The sequence below is a fragment of the Scyliorhinus canicula genome, chromosome 1 (assembly GCF_902713615.1).
Source record: "Scyliorhinus canicula chromosome 1, sScyCan1.1, whole genome shotgun sequence".
Lineage (NCBI taxonomy): Eukaryota > Metazoa > Chordata > Chondrichthyes > Carcharhiniformes > Scyliorhinidae > Scyliorhinus > Scyliorhinus canicula.
Window position 1 is genome coordinate 282,244,976 of NC_052146.1, and position 19,927 is coordinate 282,264,902.

Consider the following 19,927-nt stretch of genomic DNA (forward strand, 5'->3'; position numbering starts at 1 on the left):
CCATGACACTTTGCCAAAACTGCTCTTTGAGCAACATTTTGACATATTTCACACTGACTCACCTGGAGTTTTGCGAGTAGTTTTTGTCTCCCTACCTCAGGAAGGATGTACTTGCCATTGATGAAGTTCTGCAGAGGTTCACCAGGCTGATGTTGGGTTGGCAGGACTATCCGATGGGGAGAGATTGGTTCAACTGGGCCTGTATTCACTGGAGTTCAGAAGGATGAGAGGAGATCTGATTGAAATGTATAAAATTCTAACAGGGCTGGACATACTAGATGCAGGGAAGATCGGGGCCCACCAATCGGGCGGCGGGCCTGTGCCGTGGGGCACTCTTTTTCTTCCGCCTTTGCCATGGTCTTCACCATGGCGGAGGCGGAAGAGACCCCCTCCCCTGCGCATGCGCCGGGATGACGTCAGCAGCCGCTGACGCTCCGGCGCATGCGCGGACTTACGCCGGCGGACGAAGTCCTTTCGGCCCTGGCTGGCGTGGCGCCAAAGGCCGTTCACACCAGCCGGCGGAGTGAGAACGACTCCGGCGCGGGCCTAGCCCCTCAATGTGAGGGCTTGGCCCCTAAAGGTGCGGAGACTTCCGCACCTTTGGGGCGGCCCGACGACAGAGTGGTTCACGCCACTCCATTACACCGGGACCCCCCGCCCCATCGGGTAGGGGAGAATCCCGGCCCTGATCTCAGATTCCCGGTGTTGCCGGTGTATTTACACCCCGCCCCTCCAGCTGGCTGTGTTATCTTCACCAGCACTCTGAAATTGTGCAGAGTGCAGTTAAATGATGAGAAAAGGCGGCTGTGAAGCTGATGAGTTTCAAACAGCTTTTCTTGCCCCATCCAACACTGCAATTGTGGGGAGATTACACCCAAATTTTTCATCTCTGCAAAACTAACATCATTTACTATCGCAAGCAATGATGTATCAAATGATGTCAGAAGTGTGATGATATGCCGAAGACTAGCTTGTAAATAATGTTATGCATGACCTCCGACCACTAGGTGGCATTGTAAACCCATCACGAGACCCTGTGATCTGGGAGTTGGGAGCAAACCCCCCCCCTCCCCCCCCCTCCCCCGCAGGCACAAATTGATGGTTCTGCTCCTTGGCTACTCCTGTCTGCTTCATTCCCCTGGCCCCCTTCCAGACCTCTCTACCCGCTCTGTACGATCCGCCTGACAGCCCCTCTATGAGAAATACCACAGATGATCGGCAAATGCTACAAACGGGACACACTTTATTTGTTGGAAGCGCCTTTCATGAAAAGCCATCTATACAGAACAGTACAGCACAGAACAGGCCCTTCGGCCCTCGATGTTGTGCCGAGCAATGATCACCCTACTCAAACCCACGTATCCACCCAATACCCGTAACCCAACAACCCCCCCCTTAACCTTACATTTTAGGACACTACGGGCAATTTAGCATGGCCAATCCACCTAACCCGCACATCTTTGGACTGTGGGAGGAAACCGGAGCACCCGGAGGAAACCCTCGCACACACGGGGAGGACGTGCAGACTCCGCACAGAGAGTGACCCAGCCGGGAATCGAACCTGGGACCCTGGATCCCAGGTAAACGTTTGTTCCAAAATATTAATTGTCCCTTTTCGAAAAACTGGCTCAATCTAATTTTTAAACATTGAAGGGATTACCTCCCATTGAATGCTTTGTAATCAACCATATTCAGCTTGAAATAAACTAGGAGCAGCCTGTGGGAATTTTAATGAAATTTATTTTCAACAGAGGTTGCCATTTTATTTTTGACAATTTTGAAATGTTATGTTAGAGAACATTGATGACTTGTGACTGTGATTATATTTAGAATTTAGATTTTACAGTGCAGAAGGAGGCCATTCGGCCCATCGAGTCTGCACCGGCCCTTACAAAGAGTAACCCACTCAAGCCCATGTATCTACGCTATCCCCGCAACCCCCACTTAACCTTTTTGGACACTAAGGGCAATTTAGCATGGCCAATCCACCTAACCCGCACATCTTTGGATTGTGGGAGGAAACCGGAGCACCCGGAGGAAACCCACGCACACAGAGAGAACATGCAGACTCCGCACAGACAGGGACCCAGCCGGGAATCGAACCTGGGACCCTGGAGCTGTGAAGCAATTGTGCTAACCACTATGCTATCGTGCTGCCCATTATATGTTCACCAAGATGGTGTGAATGGGCCAGCCAACGCCATATAATCAGTCACTTTTAATCCTCCAACTGATTTGGTCCAACTGCTCATATTACAGTCCAGTCATACGAATTGACTTTACAAATGGCTATTCACAGTGAGTATCTTTGCATTGCAAAATTATTTTTGATTCGCGTTTTCTTCAACTTTGTTGGCCTTTTGGGCCTGCATTGTCATTCAGTCACATTCTCCTTCAGTCAGGACAGGCAGGCCAGGGGTAATATCCTTCTTTACCCTGGTTCGCAAAGCTGGCCAGTGATCATATTGAATTGGTTGTTTAAAGAAGCGATGGAAAATACCGAGGATGCTGGAAATAAGACCAGAAAATGCTGGATGCGTTCAGCTGATCAGGCAGCATACAAAGTTAGCATTCCGGGTCTTTCATTAGAACCAGGGAAACATTCAAAATTTCAGAGCTTTACCTCAAAATGTTAACTCTGTTTCCATGGCTCTGATGAAACGCTAATTCCACTTTTCCCTCCACGGATGCTGCCTGACCTAGTGAGTGTTTCCAGCACTTTTATTGAATGGATTGGGTCCACCATTATTTTTTAATTCCAACAATCCTCAGATTTAGATGACCTCCCACACAATAGATGCATGTTTATGTTTTTCTGCAGCTCGTTTTCTCTCCCTGGAAACATCTGCTCGCCTGAAGCCGGAGCCTACTTGAGGCACTACTGTGCACATCAAACATCACTGATCAAGAGTCTCCACTGCTCTTAAACCCTGCCGTAGGGGTGCCAGAAGGATTTGAAAATCAGCCGGTTTGATCATATTATGAGCACACCCTCTGTGGCTGTTACGACCCAGAGGTTGGGCTTGAACCTGAAGCCTCTGGCTAAGAGGCAGGCATGTGACCAGTGTGCCAAAGAACCTCCAGCCACTGGTAAGTGTGTCATGTGCAAACCAGAAATGCCAGCAACTATATAAGGGTAAGGATGAACACATGACAGACAGAGCTGGGATTAAATGTTGTAATCCTCCTCCGAGCAGTTTAATGTGGTGCTGCTGGGGTTTACAGGCCACCTTCTCAAAGCTATAAGCATCAATCACCAGTCTCTTGTGTACCATTCAACGGCTGTCAATAAAAGCTCACAGCATCAAATACACTGTTCAAAGCATCCGATTTTTGCTGATCCATGGCAGCATTCCTTCCTTGCATTGTAAGTCAATGCAACCACATTAAATCTGTAACTGTACTTCCCATGAATGAAATGAAAATGAAAATCGCTTATTGTCACAATTGTCACATTGCTGCAAGCCTTGACACTTCACCTGTCCTGCCATTCTTAATGTGTTTTAAATAATAATAATAATCGCTTATTGTCACAAGTAGGCTTCAATGAAGTTACTGGGAAAAGCCCCTAGTTGCCACATTCCGGCGCCTGTTCGGGAGGCTGGTACGGGAATTGAACCGTGCTGCTGGCCTGCCTCGGTCTGCTTTAAAAGTCAGCGATTTAGCCCAGTGTGCTAAACCAGCTATTATTATTATGCAAAACTATATTTTCTACAAGGAATGACGCTGCGGTCATTGTAACTCCCGGGAAGCCAGGGTTAACATTAAGTCGTAAATCTCCCAGTGTGACCACTCAAGTGAAACACCTCATCCAAAGTGGTTGGGACTTCATCGTAGCTTTTAAAATGTTTTATTATCTGGTTTTCCTCCTCTGGATTGATCTTTACTGACTGCAAGATGAACAAGGAATACACATCTGACTGGCCAGGTACTGTTTGAATAATAATTTGAAGAAATTGCATTTATGTAGAATCACAGAATTTACAGTGCAGAAGGAGGCCATTCGGCCCATTGATTCTGCACCGGCTCTTATAAAGAGCACCCTACTCAAGCCCACACCTCCACCCTATCCCCATAACCCAGTAACCCCACCCAACACTAAGGGCAATTTTGGACACTAAGGGCAATTTAGCGTGGCCAATCCACCTAACCTGCACATCTTTGGACTGTGGGAGGAAACCAGAGCACCCGGAGGAAACTCACGCACACATGAGGAGAACGAGCAACGACTTTAACATAGCAAGTCATCCCAAGGCCCTTCGCAGGAGTATTTTCAAATAGAATTTGACACCAAGCCACATCAGGTGATATTAGGGCAGATGACCAAGAGCTTGATGAAAGAAGTAGGTTTGCATTTGAAAGGAGGAAAGAGGGGGAGAGAGAGATATCCCGAGGTTAGAGCCTGAACGTATTGACCAATGGTGGATGGTTTAAGTTGGTGGTGTGCATGAGACCAGAGTTGGAGAAGCTGGGGAATTTTGGAGGGTTGTAGGGTTTGAGGAGCTTACAGCGGTGGGATGGGAAAGGCCATGCAGAGATTTGAAAATGAGGAGGAAAACTAGGATATCCAGGCATTTCTCAAGCAGGAGCCAATGAAGGTTAGTCAGCACAGGGATGATGGGCGGATAGGACTGGGTGTGAATTACGATATGGGCAGCAGAGCTTTAGCGGACATTCAGTTGATTAATTAGGACTCCGCTACGGGAATCACTGAGGGTGGCAAGGGCATAGAATGTACTCTGGCTGGGTGGCTTCAATATCCATCACCAAGAGTGACTCAGTTGCACCACTTCTGCCCAAGCTGACAAAATCCTGAAGGACTTGTCTGAGTGAGTGGTGAGGAAAAAACCTACTGGACGTTGTTCTCACTTATCTCTTCCTACCTGTTGCAGATGGATCTGACCATGAGCGTATAGGTAGGAGTGACTGCCACACAGTCCTTGTGAAGACAAAATCCAGTCTACACAATCAGCATGCCCTACATCACACAGGAACATAGGAAATAGGAGTAGGAGTGGGCCATGTGGCCCGTAGAGCTTGCTCTGCCATTCAAAGCCATCACGGCTGACCTTTCACGTCAACTCCTTTTTCCTGCCCATTCCCAAATTCCTTGAGAGCCTGAAGTTCTGTCTACTCCAGCCTTAAATGTATTCAATGATGAAGCATCCACAATCCTCTGGTGTGGAGCATTGGACAGATTCACAACACACCCCTTCACCCCCGGGCTACTCCTTGGGATGGGGGATGGAGGGGGTTGCGGCCAGAGCAAGCTCCGGGAGCTCCGCCGTCACCTGTGCTGCCAGTCCTGGAGGCTCACTCTCGTCTCGACCTGGGTATCAATGCTCGCAGCCATGAAACACGAGGAATGTGCCATGTTCCACTGGGGCTGTCCCATGTCCCTCTGGCACTGTGCCATGTCACTCAGGGACCATGCTAGGTCCGTCTGTAACTGGCTCAGGTCAGCCAGTGCCAAGCCAATGCTCTCAAAGTCTGCAGCCATGGCCCCTTATGATTGGGTAACATTCTGAAGCACCGCAGTAATGTCCATGTGGCCCTGGTACATGGCTGCCTGGTACATGGCTGCCCTGTCCTGCGCATCAGCCACCCCCCCGCACATTGTGCCCCAGGCCATGGACATCCTGACCCATGGCTGTGACCCTTGCTCCCAAGGCCTCCACCGTGGACGGCACCTGTGCGGTTTTGGGCCTTGGTGGCATGCATTGTTGGCATTGGCTTCTGCTCCTGGTGATTTAACTCCTCCAACTGCACCTGCAGGCACTGGATAGTTGCTGACAGCCCCTCATGTAATCCCTGACTCTGCGCCTGCATCACCAACAAGGACTGCCCTTTCCATACAGCAGCTAGCCCCTGGAATGGGGTTGCCCAACGACCGTCCACCCCATCGGGGTTCCTATCCCCACATAATGGACCACCGCATTTGTGTTATGGGCACCAGATAGTGCCCAGGAGACTCTTCACTGATGAGCCCAACTGAGGTGATTGTCTTTGGGATAGTGGAGGATGCTGGTGACAGCATTGATGAGAAGTCAGTGTGCTCTGGGGTATTGTGGGATTGAGGTGGGGGGGGGAGAGTTGTTGCACGAGGGCCATGGATAGAACCGCCTCGTCGCCCAGCGAGCCGTGGGGTTGCGGCGGGGGCGACAAACACCAGCCAACTCTGCCACATCAGGAGGTGATCCTGCAAGACACGAGACAACACACGTGGTGAGATCGTAGATAGACATGGAGGGCGGCACACGGGTCGTAGGCATGCTGCAAGGCATTGGGGGCTCATTTGGCTGTCCCATGCCGACCTCCACCTCTGCGACTGCCCGCTCTCCCACCCCACCAACCAGGTCCATCACACTCTGCTCTGAGACGGCGAGGGGCCGCATGTTCAGTGGGCCCCCTCGGATCTTCTCCTGTCCTGGCGGTTGTGGGCCGCCTTCTCCTGAGGGAACAGATAATTCACAGTGTGAGACATTCAGATGTGGGCAGCACAGGGAGTCTGCAGCAGGTGGCCTGTGTGTGCAGGGCATCTGGCTATGGCAAGCAGTATGGGTGTTGGCATGTAGTGTCGGGTGGGGTGCGCGCGGGCTGCCGGCGGATGTGGTTCGGTCACCCTCTAGGAGGTGGGGATGCAGGTAGGGGAGTGTTGGACGGGGGTAATGCCAGGCACATGGTGCTGGTGACTCAACCTGGCTGGCGTGGGGGGTTGCCCAATCTCACCCAGCACTACTGGTCCGCCTGGTGGGGCTGCATTGGGGGTGGGGGAGGGGGGGCTTGATGGGTCTGAGGAGTGTGGGATGTGGGTGGTGCCAAGGGCACAGAGCTTGTGACTCACCTGGGCCACCCTGAGGAGGTCATGTAGTTTGTTTCTGCATGCTGTCTGCCAGCTTTCGAAGGCGGCATGACGTCCCAAAAAAGGGACCCAAGTCTCGCCTCAAGGAAATTAATGCTTCACCAAGCATTAAATTGCTGAAGACAGCCTTCAGGGTCATAGGTGAGCACCACCTAACATTTGGGGAGGAGGGGCGTGGGGCGGCAGGAGTACAGCACACCTGTAAAAAAATCCAGCCCAAAATGCTTACTCGGTTTCACGTCAAGAAGTGTCAAAATCTTGTAGCATGCCTGCTTAGTAAATAAGCTAACAAGTACCACGCTATGTTTATCTTTTGAGAAGCAATGACAGGGTGCATTATTTGCACAGTAGCCCTCCCATAGCACTCAACGCAGCCTCTGGGCTTGCAATTCACAAGTATCTTCTGCTTCCTATATTTGTATAAACAGTGAATCCACATTATCTCCTGTGCAGGTTTTCTGGTCAGACACCAAATTACTCTTTTTATGTTCGCACAATCTATTAGAGAGATGGTACGCCTTGTCAATAAGACGTTGGACTGTGTAAACATTAATACAAAGCATTTGCAGCAAGCTGACTGATTTTTTATCTCAACAACCTGTCTGAATGTTGAACCAGTTAGGAAATTATTGCATCAGCAACTAAATACTAACTCCCGGCAACACAACTGACAGAACAGCCCCATGGGAAATGAACAGGTCAGGTAGTTTGGAGTTTACATCAATATGGTGTGGGCTGCATTGTAACGGTGTTAAAAAAAAGAGAAAAGTGTAATGCGGCTGCAATTGCAGGCACTGAGAGTCCACTTCCTGGAGCTCTCACTTTGCACTACAGCCAAAACTGGCAAGCAAAGTTCAAAATGAGAAGTTGCTGGGTGGTTCATTCTCTTTTTTTAAAGTATTTTTATAAAGGTTTTGCAGAATTTTTCATAATAAAACAGTAGAAACCATAATAACAAAACAAACTAGAATGAACATTAACATAGTGCAAAAAGAGAATATACAATAATAATGAAATGTACATTACCCCATGTGACCTAATCTTCCCACACCATCCCAATGAAGCATTCACCTCTCCACCCCCCCCCCCCCCCCCCCCCACCCCACCACCACCAACTTGGATCCAATGCACGAGAGGGACAACTCATCTTTTAATTAAAGCAGAATTTTGCGGATTCTGGAAATCTGAACTAAAAACAGAAAGTGCCGGATAAACAAAGCAGCTTTGGCGGCCTCTGTGGAAAGAGAAACAGAGTTAACGTTTCCAGTCCCTGTTGATCCTTCTACAGAACTGAGGAGAGGTAGAAATATAATGAATTATACACCTGGAAAGGGGCACGGAGCATAATGTAAAGCCAGTGATTGGTCGGAGCTAAGGAAAGATTGACAAAGATGTCATGGGGGTGAGAAAAGGGGCTGTTAATGGTACCAGTACGGGCTGATGAGTGTTAATAGTGGCAAAAGGTAGGATAGCAGAATGAGTTAGTAGGAGAATAAAGGTCATTGCTCAGTGGCAGCAGAGATGAATATTAAGGGACAGTGACCATGTGGGGCGGTGTGGCGTTGTGTTCGGACAAGGCAGGGGAACCGAAGAACAGAAAACAAAAGGTGGAGAGTCAAGATGGAGGGGAAAGTTCGCAGCCTAAAGTTGTTGAACTCATTTTTGTGTCCAGAAGGCTTTAATGTTTTTTCTTTCGTTCATGAGATGTGGGCATCATTGGCTGGTCTAGCATTTATCGCCCATCCCTGAGGGCATTTAAGAGTCAACCACATTGCTGAGGGCCTGGAGTCTCATGTAGGTCAGACTAGGTAAGGACGGCAGATTTCCTTCCCTAAAGGACATCAGTGAACCAGATGGGGTTTTACGACAATCGACAATGGTTTCATGGTCACGTTTTAGTCCAGATTTTTACTGAATTCAAATTTCATCATCTGTCCTGATGGGACTCGAAACCAGGTTCCCAGAGCATGACTTTGGGTGTTTTTCGATTACTAGTTTAGCGTCAATACCACTACACCAGTCACTCCCTGTGCCTAATCGGAAGATGAGGCTTGCTTCCGATTGGACCTGTCCTAACACAACCCCATCCCTCCCCCACAAGGCCACTGTCCCTTGTTGTTCAGTTTTTCTCCCACTGAGCACTGACCGGTTTCTCCTAATAACACATTCTGCAGTCCTCCGATAAAAGCCAATTACTGCAGATGGGGGAATCAGAAAACAAAACAGAAAATGCTAGACAATCCTCGCAGGTCAACAGCATCTGTGAAGAGAGAAGCGCAGTTAACGCTTTGAGTCTAGATGACTCCTCATCAAAGCATTGACGAAGAGTCACCCAGACTCGAAAGGCTAGCTCCGTTATCTCTCACCAGGTGCTGTCAGGCCTGCTGAGATTGTCCAGAATTTTCTGTTTTTGTTTCTGCTATCCCACCTTTTGCCACTATTGACACTCTTGAGTCCCGAATGGAACCATTAACAACCCCTTTGTAGGCAGCATGGTGGCCTAGTGGTTAGCACAACCGCCTCATGGCGCTGAGGTCCCAGGTTCGATCCCGGCTCTGGGTCACTGTCCGTGTGGAGTTTGCACATTCTCCCCGTGTCTGCGTGGGTTTCGCCCCCACAACCCAAAGATGTGCAGAGTAGGTGGATTGGCCACGCTAAATTGCCCCTTAATTGGAAAAAATAATTGGGTAATCTAAATTTATAAAAAAAAAAAGAAAAAAAAAAACAACCCCTTTGTCTCAGATCTGTGACATCTTTGTCAATCTTTCCTTAGCTCCGACCTATCACTGGCTTTCCATTATGTCCCACCCCTCTCTCCAAGTATATAATTAATCACATTTCTATTGTTTTTCAGTTCTGTAAAGGTCCATATGGACTCGAAGTGTTAACTCTGTTTCTCTCTCCACAGATGCTGCCAGGCCTGCTGAATTTATCCAGCATTTTCTGTTTGTATTTCAGTTTTAATTAGGCATTTTCCAGCCTTCCAGACTTAATGTTGAGTAAAGAATTTCAGATCATAACCTCTGCCCTGAGTTTTTTGGATGGCAACTATTGGTCACAGTTCTGCTTTTTTACCGTCGTCACCTCCTCCGGACACATCTTTTGTTTCTTTATTCCTCCCATTGCCACCTCCCTCTTTCCTTGCACCATCATCTCTTTTGCCATTTAATCTCTTCTGTCTTCCACCCTGTCGTGGACCCTCCATTCCTCCCCAGCCACCTTTCCCCGCTTCTAATAATAATAATAATCTTTATTGTCACAAGAAGGGTTATATTAAGACTGCAATAAACTTACTGTGAAAAGCACCTAGTCGCCACACTCCGGCGCCTCTTCGGATACACAGAGGGAGAATTCAGAATGTCCAATTCACCTAACAGCATGTCTTTCGGGACTTGTGGGAGGAAACCGGAGCACCCGGAGGAAACCCACGCAGACACGGGGAGAACGTGCAGACTCCACACAGACAGCAACCCAAGCGGGAATCGAACCTGGGATCCTGACGCTGCAAAGCAACAGTGCTAACCACTGTGCTACTTGCACTTGTTGTGAACTTGCATTTTTAGCTTTATACAGTTCTGATGCAAGACCATCAACCTAAAACGGTCTGTTCCTCGCTCCACAGATTGTGCAAGACCTGCTGAGTATTTGCAGCGTTTTCCATTTTCTATTTGAGCCAACCCACTAACCGGATGCCAATCTCACACCGACTGTTTCGCAACTAAACCAAGCGATGATTTAATCGAGCACTGATCTCCCACACCCTGCCTGTGTCTTTAATTACTTCTGACCTAAAACATTCTTCAACAGATTATCAGCAGGAAAGGTAATATAATTTTCCTTTTAAAACTCCTGCTTACAATTTAAGAGAGTCACTCACCTTAGTAGAATGAAAACATTTTCAAGCAACAGAAGCATAAAGCAAAACTTTCCACTGGAGCATTTAAAAAATAATAGCCTCTCTTACAAAATGAACAAATCAATATTTAATATGCTGCTGAGGGCATGCGTGACTATGTTCACGTCAGCTCAATGGGCATGTACTGTATCAAAGAGTAAGTCTCCCAAACAAAGCAACTATCTAGAGTTTGAATAAGTATAATCAGCTGATCAGTACAAGATTACACTTGTATTTGTTCACTGTTGCATTGTTTTCCCTGAAAGAAATCAATGAATCACAGGATAAGGCAACTTTTCTGCACTAGTAGACAATTCAAAAGCATTGCATGAGCCATGTTAATGTGTTGCCTGGTCAGCTTGTCAATCAGGAAATGACGTATTGCGCAAAGGTTGGGTATATCAGTGTAGTTGCACTCTCCTCTCTGAGTTAGGGGATTGTGGATTCAAATGCTACTCCAGAGACTGGACTAGCTGTGGTGAATGTAATATAGACGTATATATGTTAATTCACACTGTCTTTGTAAGCGCAGTAGCGCTATCCTACCACTAGGGGGGAGTAGCGCTGGAGCACTCAGGAACTTGTACTGGGCTCCACCCTTGGCTCCGCCCATGACTCCTCCCCCTAGTGCAGCTGTATAAATACCCGTGTCCAGAGTCAGCCTGAGTTCACTACGAGTTCATCGACAGGTAACAGGCTGGCTCTGAAGTAAGTCGATTAAAGCCTAGATTCACATCGGAAACCCGTGTCTGGTGAATTGATGGTTCCATCACTAGCAGTGCTGAGAGAGAGCTGCATTGTTAGTGGTGCCATCGTTTCGGTACGACATTAAACTAAGCCTATACTTCTAAAAATATATCCTGGGGCTATTGGAAGAAGAAATGAGAAGTCATTGGCCAATATTTATTTCTCAACTGGCATCACTTATTAAAAGTCTATTGGACACGATTTAACGGAAACGTTTGTGTGTGGTAGCGAGCGGTAATGGCTGCGAGCTACCTGACGCTCGGCCTGGCGAGGCCGTCACCGCGATAAAACCTTAATTGGTCCACTTTACGAGGCCCCACAGGCTTCTCACAGCAAATCATGGTCTTGCAGGCTGATTCGCCAGGACCGCGCTAGCCAGCCCCTGCTAACAATGGAGAGCAGCATTTAAGCCGATCCTGCACAGCCAACCCTACTCAGCTTGCAGCAATGTCGCTGAGATAACCAGCTCCACGATTCGGTGATGGAAGGTCAGACACGATGCTCTGCTCCCTGAGGGTCTTGGAGGGTCAGCCACAGGGCAGCCAGTGCCATCTAGTGGCAGGCAGCTCGAGGAGCGTGACCAGGAGGACAGGCATCCAGTCCTGCAAGAAGGTCAATGACCTCCATCGGCCCACTTGGGTGAATTTGCACCGGACTCCCGACACCCCCCAGACTCATCGACCCCCACACACTCCTCAATCCCCCGATACTCCCCACCCCCTGGTACTCCCGAACCCCACCCCCCTATATTCTCTCCCCCATACTTCCCATCTCCCCCACACTCCCCATATCCCCATCCCCGCCCCCCATACTCTCCATCCCCGCCCCCCATACTCCCATCACCTCCATGTGGCCCATTTCCTCAAGCCCCCTCCCCCAACACCCAAGCCCTCCTGCCCCTCCATGGTTAAACACATGAGCAGATAACGATGCCTCCTCTGTGTTCCCATAGGAGAAGTTTGCCCATAATCGATGGGAGAGGGTTCAGATGGGCGGCAAGGTGCCGGACATCAGAGTCCTCACCCCCTATGAGAAATGGGCCCTGAAGGTCGCAGGGGTACAAAGAACAATGCAGCACAGAACAGGCCCTTCGGCATTCCTAGCATGGACCAGTCATGATACCACCCTTGGCCAAAACCCTCAGCACTTCCTCGTGCCGTATCCCTCTATACCCATCCTATCCATGAGTTTGTCGAGATGCCTTTTGAACGATATTAATATATCTGCTTCCACAACCTCCCCTGGCAGTGCGTTCCAAACACTCACCACCCTCTGTGAAAAAAACACTGCCTCACACATCTTCTTTAAACTTTGCCCCGCGGACCTTAAACCAATCCCCCCTAGTGACTGACCCCTCCACCCTGAAAAAGAGTGCCTGCCCATCCACTCTATCCATGCCTCTCATAACCTTGTAGACCTCTATCAGGTCGCCCCTCAACCTCCGTCGTTTTAATGAAAACAGTCTGAGTTTATTCAGCCTTTCCACATAGCTGACACCCGCCAGACCAGGCAACATCCTAGTAAACCTCCTCTGCACCCTCTCCAAAGCCTCCACGTACCTCTGGTGGTGTGGGGGATCAGAATTGTGTGCAATATTCCAAATATGGCTTACCAGCATTCTATCTAACTGGAGCATGTCTTGCCACATTTTATACTCGATGCCCCGTCCAATGAAAGCAAGCATCCCATATGCTTTCTTGACTACTTTGTCCATTTGTGTTGCCACTTTCAAAGATCCATTGACCTGCGTTCCCAGATCCCTCTGACTTTCTATATTCCTAAGAGTTTTGCCATTTACTGTAAATTACCCCTCTAGGTTAGACCTGCCAAAATGCATTATCTCACATTTGTCCACATTAAACTCAATTTGCCGTTTCTTTGTCCGAGTCTCCAACCTATCTATGTCCTGCTGTATCCTCTGACAATCCTAAACCACATCTGCCATTCCACCAACGTTGGTGTCTACATTTTCTTCCAAATCGCTTATGTATACTCACAAACAACAGAGACCCCAGCACCGATCCCTGTGGAACACCACTAGTCACAACCTTCCAATCATAAAAACACCCTTCTACTGCTACCCTTTGCCTTCTGTGACCGAGCCAGTTCCATATCCGTCTTAACACCTCACCTCTGATCCCGTATAACTTCGCCTTTTGTACCAGTCTGCCATGACGCACCTTGTCAAAGGCATTACTGAAGTCTATGTAAACAACATCCACCACCCTCTCCTCATCAATGATCTTTGTCACCGCCTCAAAAATCTCGATCAAATTGGTGAGACACAACCTCCCCTTCACAAAACCACGTTGCCAATCGCTAATGAGTTCATTTGTTTCCAAATAGGTATAAATCCTGTCCCTGAGAATCCTCTCCAATAATTTACCTGCTGCCGACGTGAGGCTCACCGGCCTATAGTGCACCACTCAATGATAGCCCAGGAGCCACGACGGCCTCGTTGTATCAGGTCTCCACATCGGTCATTGTCCTCTGTACTAGCATCATTAGCCAGTTCCTCAGCGGTTACCTCTTATTCCCCAAGAGCCAACTAGCTATCCTGGGGTGGTCCTTGAAGGAAACGGGGATGTCTGACTATCCCAGGATGTAGCTGTCGTGCACACTCCCTGGGAAGGGTGCACACATGTGCATGATCATCATCTGGTGGCCGCACATGAGCTGTATCTCCAGGAAGTAGAACCCCTTCCTGTTGATATAGGGCACTCCTTGATGGCCCGGTGTGTGCAAGGCGGCATGCATGCCATCGATTAGCCGCTGGACCTGGGGTGTCCCGTCGATGGTGGAGAAAGCTGCTGCCCAGGCAAACAGGAAATCTGTGACTTCACCAGTGAACTTGCAGGCTGTAGTTTGTGAGATGCTGCACAGGTCCCCATTCGAGTCCTGGAATGATCCTTAGATGTACATATTCAGGGCTTTGCTGACCTTCCTGGCCACTTGGAGCAGGTATCCTCCTCCTGCACGTGGTGTCAAGTCCGTGAGGACATGGAACAGATGCCACATCGTCCCCTTGTTGAGGCGGAGTCTCCTGAGGCACACACTGCCCATCATCTGCTCGAAAGATAAACAACGCCTGTGCTCCTTGGGCCGTCGTGGGCCTCCCCCTCGGAGTCCCTCTCCGGCCAGAAGGACAGCCGGGTCTTCAGGGTGTGGGGCGGGCCCTGCACATGGGCTGCTGCCTCGAGCCTCTGTCTGCACTGCTGCCAGCTGCACCACCAGGGCAATTTCTGCAAGGCCCAAGATATTGTCCATCCCAGAATCAGAGAATTTACAGTGCAGAAGGAGGCCATTCGGCCCATTAAGTCTGCAGCGGCCCTTGGAAAGAGCACCCTACTTAAGCCCACACCTTCACCCTATCCCCCTAACCCATTAACCTCACCTAACCTTTTGGACATTAAAGGCAATTTATCATGGCCAATCCACCTAACCTGCACATCTTTGGACTGTGGGAGAAACCGGAGCAAACCCACGCAGACACAGGAGAACATGGAGACTCCAGGAATCGAGCTTGGGACCCTGTAGCTGTGAAGCAACTGTGCTAACCACTGTGTGACCATGCCCTCAAGTGCAATATCTGTAAGGAATTGGTGAGGGTGTGAGACTGACAACTAACTGTGACTTCCACCACCCTGGGAACCTTCCAGACCCCCCATTGGTCCTCCCCACCCCATGAACCCCCTGCTGCAGCGGGGCCCCTGTATTCCAGAAACCTGCACATAGTTACCTGGACCGGCCGCTGGTTCTCTTCCCGGTGCACACGCACATCCTTTGGTCGCCGACATGTCCCCGGTGCGGTGCCCAGCCCCTGAGTCCCCGGGGGCCTCACGGTAGCATGGTGGTTAGCATCAATGCTTCACAGCTCCAGGGTCCCAGGTTCGATTCCTGGCTGGGTCACTGTCTGTGTGGAGTCTGCACGTCCTCCCCGTGTGTGCGTGGGTTTCCTCCGGGTGCTCCGGTTTCCTCCCACAGTCCAAAGATGTGCGGGTTAGGTGGATTGGCCACGCTAAATTGCCCGTAGTGTAAGGTTAATGGGGGGATTGTTGGGTTACGGGTATACGGGTTACGTGGGTTTAAGTAGGGTGATCATTGCTCGGCACAACATCGAGGGCCGAAGGGCCTGTTCTGTGCTGTACTGTTCTATGTTCTATGAGTGTTCGAATGTTGGCCGCTGTGTCCTAGGTGGTCCCTCCCGCAATGTTCAGGCGCAATGTCCAGGCATTACAACCTGATTGGGAGGCTTGCCAATAACTCCCACATTCTACATCGCACACCCACCCACGTGAAACCACTTGTTGGGTTGTGTGAAGTGCTCACTTAACTACAATTGCCTTATCTGAATTCCCAATTAGCTATAGTCTTCAGCAGGGTGGCCAGAGTGGTCAGTGGGTATTATGGGTGGTCAGTGGGTCAGGCGGGCAGGGGCTGGGGCTGCCTTGGGATGGACCACATGGTCCAGGGATTGGCATGGTGGACACGCGGGCGCTGAGACAACCATCTCACCCCATCTCCCCAAGCCTACCCCAGGCCATGATCTGTCACTCTCCCTGCTCTGCAGCATCCCCCACTCCGCCACTGATGACAACCTATCCTGACCGAAGCTGGCCCCCCGGTGGTTGCCGCACCCCTCTCCAAACACCAGGGCAGCAACCCAAGTGCCCCGGGCTCTTTGCCTGTGAGCGAAGATGGTTACTCACCTCCTCACAACAACCCTTCCACCAGCTTCACATTTTTTAAAAGGAGTACTAATTGGTGTCTGCATGACCGCTTGCTGCTGAGGCCGTTAGATCACGGGGCGGGCGTTCGATCGAGGGCCGCTCCCTCTAATTGTATGGAGATTAGGCCCAAGTGGTGATTATTGGTTTCTTGCCAAGCTGTGGTGTAATTTCGCCAACAGGAGTGGGTTGGTTAGGGCAGCACGGTGGCGCAGTGGGTTAGCCCTGTTGCCTCACGGCGCTGAGGTCCCAGGTTCGATCCCGGCTCTGGGTTACTGTCCATGTGGAGTTTGCACATTCTCCCCGTGTTTGCGTGGGTTTCGCCCCCACAACCCAAAGATGTGCAGGCTAGGTAGATGGGCCATGCTAAATTATCCCTTAATTGGAAAAAATGAATTGGGTATGCTAAATTTATAAAAAAAAACAAAAAAAAGGAGTGGTGGGTTGGTTAGATCCCAAAGATTGGTTTGGTTTATGATTTTGCCGTCTCCCACGATTTAACGGCCTCAGTGCATTTTCGCTTAAGCACAACGTGGCCATTAAATCGCATCCATTATCTCATCATTTTCACAGTGCTGTTTTCTGAACCACATTATTGCTGTAGATATAATTTATTATCCAGTTTTACCGAGCATGTTCTCTGTGGAGCTGAACAGTAATTCACTAGTACAGGTTTGAACTTGGTTGGTGCAGGGTCTGAATCTCCCCCAACTGGTCTTTTATTAAATACAAAACCATGGACACAAATACTGAAAACAGGCCAAACCACATCTGTACTGTCAGGGGTTAATCTTCAAAACATGTCGATACCGAAACCAAGCTACTGGGCCATTACTATCTCAAAGGCAAAAGAGTGGCCATCAGACAATCCAATTATAGAAACTGGGGGACCATGAAAAGATGACCCCAGGCGATAGCACGAGACAAAGAAGAAGTTTCAAGGAGAAATGGACTTTATCACATACATATCAACTCGGGTGCCAGAGACATCACACCTGAATGGGGTCAATTGTTCTGGTCGTGGAAACAACACTGCGATGAACGCTTTTTTCTGGACTAAGACAGGAACCAGCCTAAAAGAGGGTAAACGGCGCTGAACACTCGCCATCCAAACAGGATGTCTCCAGCATTGATACATTTGATAAAGTTTTGCAATAAAAAGGAAAAATATCTGAGTCTTGGGCTGCAGTCAAGGAGGTTCAGGAACGGTCACCCTCATTCATGACCCACAGTTCATACCGGAAGGACCAACTCTGTGGAGAGTTGTATGTAGCAGCCAGATCGGAGGGGATTGGAGCTGAGGTTTAAAGATAGTTTAAAGGTAGCAACTAAATCCTGAAGGGGGTTTGAGTTGAAGTATAGGCAGAAATGTGGGGTTTTGCTTGTGGTTTTCCATGGAGGCGTTTTATTAATAAGTTGTTGTTTCGAGTGTTTTGCGCTGTCATTAAACCTGTTTAAAGCTCCTAGAATTAGGAATGAAGAGTGTTTTTATCTGTTAATAAAAAGGTTTGTGGTTGAGCCTAAAAATACATGACCATGTAAGTTTCTCTTTTATAAATTCCTAAAGCCAAGAACTGACAGTGAGCGTAAACGTCATGCATGTCATAGATTGGTCAAGAGTCTGTTTTTTTCTTCATGTTAATTCAACCTTGAACAGTTGTTTTCTAACTGCTCATAAATTAGAGGAGGTAATTCTGAAATGATGCTCAAACTCCATCAATTTGGTTGAGAATCAATTGTGAAGTAGCAGAGATTCCTTGCGGCAGCCTACCCTGGCAGGAGTAAACAACGGATCAATAAGATAGAAAATACAGGAAAATGAGCGTAACATTCAATGTTCTTCAATACTCATTATTCCCTAGAAAGCAGGAAATCCGATCATGCAAGTCAAGGAAATGTTTGGGACGTTATTAATGTTGTGCAAGCCGCCACCATGAATAAATGGTGTCAACTGTGACGGAACCCGTGCATTCAAAACTTGGATTTTTTTTTAATGGGGTTGGTGCGGGGGAGGGGTAACAGACCCTACCCAAAAAGGGTACTGAGCCTTCAGGTTTCTAGGGAAACGTAAGCTTTAGCAGAAACAGAAAACTTCAGCTTTCTGTGAATAGGTTACCTGGTCACCTTGCTGATCAGGAAGTGTTAAACGCACTATATAAATGCAACTTGGGTTACTGCACAAGATTAAAATGATTGATCTCATTTTATATGCCAATAAAGCATACAAGTTAGCAAGTGCAACATCAAACTGGCCAACCATTTATGTCAATTGCTTTCTTGAAGCCCAATTTGAAATCAATGGCAAGTTTACTCTTTTATGATGTTCGGACATGTATGGGATGCACACATTAACACCAGGGGAAATGTCTGGTTTACATGATATTAAAATATTCTCAAATGTACGCTTTTTTAAACTCATAAATCTCAGCCTCAAATTTAGCTGCACATGTGGGAAGCAAAGGATCATTGATACAAATATACATGGCAGAACCTGCAAAGGGCAGGTGGCACAGTGCTGAGGACCTGGGTTCAATCCCGGCCCCGGGTTACTGTTCGTGTGAAGTTTGCACATTCTCCCCGTGACTGCGTGGGTTTCGCCCCCACAACCCAAAGATGTGCAGGGTAGGTGGATTGGCCACACTAAATTGCCCTTAATTGGACATTTTTTAAAAAAAGAACCTGCAAATGGATCCTTTGCTCGGAGGCAGCATCTCGTGCCCAAGGAAATAGGGATTGGAAGCCAAAGAGTGCTTTGAGCTTGTTGTGCCAGTAAATTCCACCAACTTTTCAACTTTCTCGCAAGGATGCACAAAATGCTGGTGTGAATTGCGTTTGTCTTCATCAGTGGCCCAACTATACACAAGGCAGCTCTTAAGGCAGTGATATCTGTAGAAGGGACTAGATGGAGTAATGACTATTTGCACAAGGTTCAGGATAGCGGATTTGTATTACATAGAATTAAGTAGGACAGACAGCCGTTCAACCCAGCTAGCCTCTGGGCGCGATCCAACGGCCACCCTGTGCTGGAAAAGCAGCTTGCCGGGGCGCAGTGTGGCCATAGAAAGCCGGGAGACCCTGTTCCCAAGATCTACCCGGCTTGCAATGCCTCGCAAGATTTAACACAATCTCGCGAGACGGTGCGAATCCTGAGGCTAAACGCGCTGGCTAGGGGACTTTGTTCCCTTTTGGGAGAATTGCACCCTCTGTTGCTATTGACACTCCATTCTCAACACCTTCCAATCCATTTACCTCATCTTTATTTTTGTCAAATGTAATTCCATTTCATCAGTTACTTATGTTTGCAGGAGATATTTGGGTGTCACCCATCAGGAATAAAGGAGCGTTGACATAATCATGCAAAATGAACCCTTGAAGAGAAATGTCAAATCACTTTTAAAATGCTGGAATATATATTGCAGTGCCTTTCTTTAAAATCCCCAAATCCATGAATTTATTTTATTAGAAAAAAAACAATATGCTGGACAGATCTGTCATTAACAGTACAATACTTTTGAATAGATGCAGAAGTGAAGTAGCTACAAATATTAAACAACCTGAGATAAATTGTTGCTTGACATGGAAACAAATTTGCCTGTGGACAAACCTCAGGATATGTTTGCTGTTTTTAGCAGTCAGATGGTTTAATGAAGGATAATGTTATTTATCGATGCATGATACCGCAGCAGCTCTGGGACA

General features: G+C 48.4%; 1 protein-coding gene across 6 annotated transcripts in view; it reads right to left on the reverse strand.

Moving 5' to 3' along the window:
* Positions 1 to 19,927, reverse strand: part of LOC119974893 (muscarinic acetylcholine receptor M3-like) — a 549,971-nt gene that overhangs the window by 37,395 nt on the left and 492,649 nt on the right. Inside the window, exon 1 of one of the 6 annotated variants that reach the window (XM_038814231.1) lies at positions 10,740 to 10,863. The exons of 4 other annotated variants lie outside the window; for them this stretch is intronic. In XM_038814231.1, the coding sequence (XP_038670159.1) occupies positions 10,740 to 10,777 (38 nt within the window). In that variant the 5' untranslated portion in view covers positions 10,778 to 10,863. Of the gene's footprint in view, positions 1 to 62; positions 113 to 10,739; positions 10,864 to 19,927 lie in introns of those variants that run through there. One more of the 6 variants, XM_038814271.1, reaches the window with a different exon arrangement.